The sequence below is a fragment of the Rhincodon typus genome, chromosome 16 (assembly GCF_021869965.1).
Source record: "Rhincodon typus isolate 14 chromosome 16, sRhiTyp1.1, whole genome shotgun sequence".
Lineage (NCBI taxonomy): Eukaryota > Metazoa > Chordata > Chondrichthyes > Orectolobiformes > Rhincodontidae > Rhincodon > Rhincodon typus.
In genome coordinates, this window is record NC_063347.1 from 5414865 (window position 1) to 5421713 (window position 6849).

Sequence of the window (6849 nt, forward strand, 5' to 3'; positions counted from 1 at the left end):
AGATTTTTTTTGTTTGCGGAATAATGTTCAGTGTTGGTTGGTGACTAGATATTGACCACACTGTTGGTGGGGGAGGAGGGGGAACACATCTGGTGCCATGGGGTCTTTTATATTTGTTTGAGAGGGCACACCAGTGTTTGATTCTAAAGATGACATCCCCTGTAGTGCAGCTGTCCCTCTGAGTTGCGTTGGGAGTGTCAGTCTGGGTTATGCTTCTGGAGCGGGTCTCAAACCCACAACCTTTGAGCATTACATCTCTGGAGCTGCAGCCCAGCTCTGTGTTGGGTGGCTCAGAGCCGTGATTAGTTTTCTGATGGCCCTGTACAGTGTTGTGCCTGGAGGTGTGCTTTACCCCCAATCCTGGCAAGCTGCATTTCTCAACAGCCAGTGGTTTTAAGAAAGCCCCCAAAGACACCTCCCCCTCCCACCGTGCTGCCAATAGCTCAGTGGATGGCACTCCCCCCCCCCCACCGCAAAACTCTGGGACTGATTTGATCAGACTGTGAAGGGGGTGATCCTGACCCATACGGCCGGTCTGAACTCTCACCAGCATCAGAACTGACAGCGCAGCTGGCAATGAATATTCCTCGATCGCGGTCTGTGTCTTAGTCAGCACCAACATAAGGATTATTATAATAGGTCAGGGACTGCTCAAGCTTATCAATTCTGTGATGAGTTCCTCTTAAGACATCACCGTCTCCTCATGAAGCTCAGGCAGATTATTGATTTGTGTTCCTGATACTCACTGTATTATTGTGTAGGAGAGGTGGGCTAGCACATCACCACAGACTGTGCTGTTTCGATTTTCTTTTGAATTGCCTCTCTTTTCTTCTCTTTTTCTCATTCTCGCTTTTTTTGTTTGTATTTTTCTCTTTCTTTCTCTCTCTCTTTCTTTCTCTCTGTCCCTCTTGCTCCTTCTATCCTGTTTTCTCTCCCATGTACCCTTTCTCTGTCCTTTTAGTCTTTCTCTCTCTTTCTATCTGTCTGCCTTACCCTTTCTTTCATTCTGTCCTTTGCTCTCCTTCCGTCTTTTTCTCCCTCCCTCTTCCTCTCTCGCCCTTTCTCTCTTTCTCTATCTCTGTCTCCCTTTCTTCTTCCCTTTGTTCTTTTCTCTGTCTCCCTTTCTCTCTCTTCCTCTTTCTCTCTCTTTCTTCCCGACTCTCTCTCCTCTCTCTGTTCTTTTTCTCTCTCTCTTTCTCTCTGTCTCTGCTTCTCTTTCTCTCTGTCCTTTTATCTCCTTCCCCTTTTATCTCCTCCTTTTCTCTCTCTCTCTCTCTGTTCCTTTCATAGTCTCTCCCCTTTTTCTCTCCTTCCTCTTTCTCTCTGTACTTTCTCATTTCTCTGTGCTTTCCTCTTTTTCTCTCTCTCTCTCTCTCTCTCTCTCCCTCTCCCTTTTCTCTTCCGCAGACCCATCCTTCCTCTCGCCTGAGCGTTACCTCTATCACGTTATTGCTGGGGAGCAGACGACTTCTTCAAAGCCTGTTACTGAGGTGCTTGATGGGAGTGGTAGACCACCTTTTGTACTGGAAGCTATGCCCCTCCCGTGCCCCTTCCAAACACGGAGTTGCTTGGGCGCCTGGTGGGACGAGGGGGAATCCAGAGGCTGAGAGTTCAGATCCCAACAGGAGGCTGGAACTCAGCAAAAGTCACCCCCAGGGATCAATTGTCACAAAGAAATATACGGGTGGTTTATTAATATTTTCTAGTGGAGTGAGATGTATTGCCTGTCTTGTGCCCATATGTAACTCCAGTCCTGGACTCTGCTTTGCCAAGTCACCTCTGTTCAATGTGGGCAATAAATGCCGATGATGCGAACATGCAGAGAGAGAGAGAGAGAACATAAAATAAATGCAGCTCGGATGATATTTATTTATGGACGTACCTGTCTTAAATCTTTAGCAGGGATGACAACAACAAGTTGAATTTGTAAAGTGCCCATAATGTGGTGAATTTGCCAGTGGTTGGATTCCATATTCTCTCCTCACTCGGTCTCCCGGGTGGGTATTGGGATACTTGAGCCCAAGCAGGGGGACATATCTGAGTCTCCTTTAACCAGCTGTCTTTTCTCTTTGCAGGTTTGATGGCCTCAGCAGCTCGGAGGGCGACCTAGATGAAGGATTTGGCTGTACGTGGTTTCCTTCATCCTGAAGCGTGGGGGGATATAAGCAGGCGCAGAGGAACACAATGGAACTGCTCTGTAGCAGTCGCTGTTATCGGCCCTCATGTCTCTGGACGTTACTGGTGACCTTCCACTTGGCCGTGATTGGCCATGCCAAGGGGGCACTTCCTCCCTTCAGGACTTTCGAGGTTTCCGACACGAGCCTGACCCACTTGGTCGTCCACAACAAAACCGGAGTTGTCTACGTTGGCGCTGTCGACAAGATCTACAAGCTGGCGGACAACTTGACCATGCTGAGGTCCCACGTGACGGGCCCGGTGGAAGACAACGAGAAGTGTTACCCGCCTCCCAGCGTGCAGTCCTGCCCGCACCCCCTGGAGCTGACCAAGAACGTCAACAAGCTGCTGCTCATCGACTACAAGCAGAACCGCCTCATTGCCTGTGGCAGCACCTTTCAGGGCATATGCCAGTTCCTGCGCCTGGATGACCTCTTCAAGCTTGGGGAGCCTCACCACCGCAAGGAACATTACCTGTCCAGCGTCAACGAGGCAGCCACTATGTCAGGTGTGATCATTGAGGGACCCAATGGGACCAATAACAAACTCTTCATTGGCACCCCCATCGATGGCAAATCAGAATATTTTCCCACACTCTCCAGCCGAAAACTAATGGACAATGAGGAAAACGCGGAGATGTTTGGCTTTGTCTACCAGGACGAGTTTGTCTCCTCGCAGCTGAAGATCCCTTCAGATACCCTTTCCAAATTCCCGGCCTTTGACATCTACTACATTTACAGTTTTAGTAGCGAGCAGTTTGTCTATTACTTAACCTTGCAACTTGACACTCAGTTGACGTCCCCCGACTCCAACAGCGAGCAATTCTTCACGTCGAAGATTGTCCGGCTGTGTGTAGGCGATCCCAAGTTCTACTCCTACGTGGAGTTCCCCATCGGGTGCCTGAAGGATGGGGTGGAATACCGCCTCATCCAAGATGCCTACTTAGCCAAGCCGGGAAAATTCCTCGCCCGGTCTCTGGATATCTCTGAGACGGAGGACATCCTCTTCACCGTCTTTTCCCAAGGCCAGAAGAATAGGATGAAGCCACCCCGGGAGTCTGCTCTCTGCCTGTTCACCCTGAGGAAAATCAAACAGAAGATTAAGGAAAGGATTCAGTCGTGCTACAGAGGGGAAGGCAAGCTCTCATTGCCATGGCTTCTCAACAAGGAACTAGCCTGCATTAATTCTGTAAGTATGAAACACTGAGTCTACAGCCTTCCAAAAGGCTCTTACCAGATCCCACTTTCTCGTTTCCAAATGGTAGTAACATGCAAGCAGGCAGGCAGAGTTAAATTGGAAACACTTGATGCCTGTTAACTGTTGGGAATAGAATGCAGCTGCAGCTTGGTCAATGCCACTTTTAACCACTCAAATTCATTAGAACGTTACTAACTTGTTAAGGTGATCAATCACTAAAGGTTGTGCCCTGTGCTGGCAAAGCCATCGCAAAACTGTCAGCCAGACACAGGCGTCTGGTTCCCGAGGGACACAGTAGAAAAGTTGGGAAGTTACACTGAATCTGTATCAAGCCTTGGTTGGACCACAGTTGGAGTACAGTGTGTAGATTTGGTCACTCTGTTGTTAAAAAAGATATTGTAGAGAATGTGTGGGAAAGGTTTATGAACATGCCAACAGAAGTATGTACAGATATAGCGCTCGATTGGGATATCAGAATGAATAAGCTGGGTCTATTTTTCTCTTGAAAGGAGAAGATTCACGAGTGACAAGGCTATTGGCCAAGTGCTAGAAAATAGGATTAGAATAGTTTTTGACCAGTCTAGACTCGATGGGCTGAAGGGCCCTTTACTGGGCAGTAGATCTCTCTGACTCGATACAGAACTTGACATCCGTGAAAGGTTTACCCCAGTGATTACAGAGAGAATGTTTCCACTTGGGGTGGGCGGGATAGGAAGTGATTAGAGGTCTTCAGTATAAAACAATCACAAAAGGAACCAATAGGAATTCAGAAGATTCTCTAAGATTAGTGAGAATGTGGAACCTATTCCCACAGGCAGTAGTTGAAGAAATAGTGTGGATGCATTTAATGGGAGATGAGGGAAGGGACAGAGGGTCGAGCTAAGAGTTAGTTTGGAAAGAGGCCCTGAGTGGGGTATAAAACCAGCAGGGACTGGGTGGGCCAAATGGCCAGAATAGGCTTCAGGCATTTGGTTCTAGTGGAAACATTTTCCCCAAGTCCACTCTATCCAGGCCTCTCAGTATTCATCAGTTTCAATCAGATCCCCCCCTCATCTTCTAAACTCCATCGAGTACAGACCCAGAGTCCTCAACCGCTCCTCATATGACAAGCCCTTCATCCCCAGGATCATTCTTGTAAACCTCCTCTGGACCCTCTCCAATACCCGCTCATCCTTCCTTAGATATGGGGCCCAGAATGGCTCATGATATTCCAAATGAGGTCTGATCAGAACCTTATACAGCCTCAGCAGTATATATTGCTCTTGTATTCTAGCCCTCTGAAATTATTGCTAACATTGCAGGTGCCTTCCTAACTGCCAACTGAACCTGCATGTTAACCTTAAGAGAATCCTGAACTAGAACTTCCAACCCCTTTGTGCTTCAGATTTCCAAAGCCTTTCCCCACTTAGAAAACAGTCTATGCCTCCCTTCTTCCTACCCAAGTGTAAAACCTCATACTTTCCCATATTGTGTTCCATCTGCCAATTCTGGGAAAAGAATGTCCTTCTGCAGCCTCCCTGCTTCCTCAATACTCACTGTCCCTCCATAAATCTTTGCGTCAGCTGCAAACTTAGGAACAGTGCCCTCAGCTCCTTTATCCAGATTGTTAATGTATCACGTGAATAGTTCCGGTCCCAACACAGACCCCTGCAGAACTCCACTAGTCATCGTCAGCCATCCTGAAAATGACCCCTTTATCCCCACTCTCTGCCTTCTGCCAATCCTCTATCCATACCAGTATCTTGCTTCTAACACCATGGGCTATTATCTTATTTAGCAACTTCCGGTATGGCACCTTGTCAAAGGCCTTCTGGAAATCCAAATAGATCATGTCCTCTGGCTCTCCTTTGTCTAACCTGCTCATTACCTCCTTAAAAAATTCTAACAGATATTTCAGGTCTGACCTCCCCTTGACACAGCTGTCCTGACTCAGCCCTATTTTACCGTGCACTTCCAAGTACTCTGCAATCTCATCCTTAATAATGGACTCTAAAATCTCACCGATGATCGAGGGCAGGCTAAGTGACCTCTAGTTTCCTGTCTTCTGCCTCCCTCCCTTCTTAAACAGCAGTGTTACATTAGCCATTTTCCAGCCCTCTAGGACCCTCCCTGACTCCAGTGATTCCTGAAAGATCACCACCAATGCCCCTACAATCTCCTCAGATAGTTCCTTGGCACTCATTTGAAGAGTAACAGGGAGGTTCTTCAGCACTTTCTGAAATAACTCCATAAGAGTCAGTATCCCATTACCCTTTATTTACACATACATAACACTGACCTAGCTAGCTCCTAGAGTGAACAGAACCCCTGACCCTCCTGTTTATATCTGTCAGCCAGGGCTCCCTGATTGGGCCAGGTTAACAGCCTGGCTGAGCTCATTCCAATTATTACACCTTCCATGGTCATCAGGTCTCGGAGTGGGATTTGAACCCATAGCTCCTGGATCAGAAGTCTGCTCCTCAAGACCTCCTACCCTGATGGCTACTATAACAATTACAATGGAGGGAGAGGGTTAATAGGATCAAATCTGAGGAGAGCTAGATATTTTCCTGGATTTTCAGCAACTCTTCACCCATCTTGCATGTATTTGTCAAGAGTCTGCACTATTTAATAAAAAGGAGAATGGTGAAACAGCACTCCTGTGATCAGTGACTGCATTTACAAGGATCAGCTCATAAAGCTCTTTTTTTAACGAGGTGGTGCTGTAATTTCATTCCAAGTGGAGTGTAAATAGGCAATGGTAGCAAATGTGGTCTTTGTGTTGAGTGGGCAATGTGTTATCAGTGATTATGCATGGGACGGTTTGCGTGCCTATTGGATGGTTTGCAAGTTGGCCAAAGCACGGATTCACTTCTCCTACTCCTGCCAATGGCCACCTCCCCTCCCTCGTTCTCGTACACAAGGACATGATTGTGTCATCTCGAGCTCCACAGAATCAGTTGTGGTGGCTACTCATCAATGGTATTGTAGCGCCTGCTTTGTGCGCAGCAGGATATAGGAGCAGAATGAGACCACTCGGCCCATTGAGTCTGCTCTGCCATTAGGTCATGGCCGATATGTTTCTCAAACCCATTGTCCTGCCTTCGTCCCATAACCCTCGATCCCCTGACCAATCAAGAACCTATCTATCTCTGTTTTAAGGAGGCTTAATGATTTAGCCTCCATAGCCCGCTGCGTCAAAGAGTTCCGCAGATTCATTATCAATTGTTTCTTACTGATGTTGGCCAAGGGTTGAATATTGGCCCCAGTACACCACACAAGGCTGGCATTGAGGCTGATGGGATTTGTATTAGTGCTCGAAAAGTACTAAGGCCATTTGACACTCGAAACATTAAATCAGCATTTTGTCACTACATTGCTGGAAAACACAATTTGCTATCATTCTCTTGAGCTGCTCTGAGTGTGTGGGTAAGCAGCTCTTGCATGATTTGAGACAACAAGGTGCAGGGCTGGATGAACACAGCAGGCCAAGCAGCA

At 47.3% G+C, this 6849-nt stretch overlaps 1 protein-coding gene across 1 annotated transcript in view; it reads left to right on the forward strand.

Moving 5' to 3' along the window:
- The window catches only part of LOC109922963 (plexin-A1-like), a 545204-nt gene that overhangs the window by 132814 nt on the left and 405541 nt on the right, over window positions 1-6849 (forward strand). Inside the window, exon 2 of the mRNA XM_048606674.1 lies at window positions 2076-3363. Coding sequence (XP_048462631.1) covers window positions 2185-3363 — 1179 coding nt within the window. The 5' untranslated portion in view covers window positions 2076-2184. The remainder of the gene's footprint in view (window positions 1-2075; window positions 3364-6849) is intronic.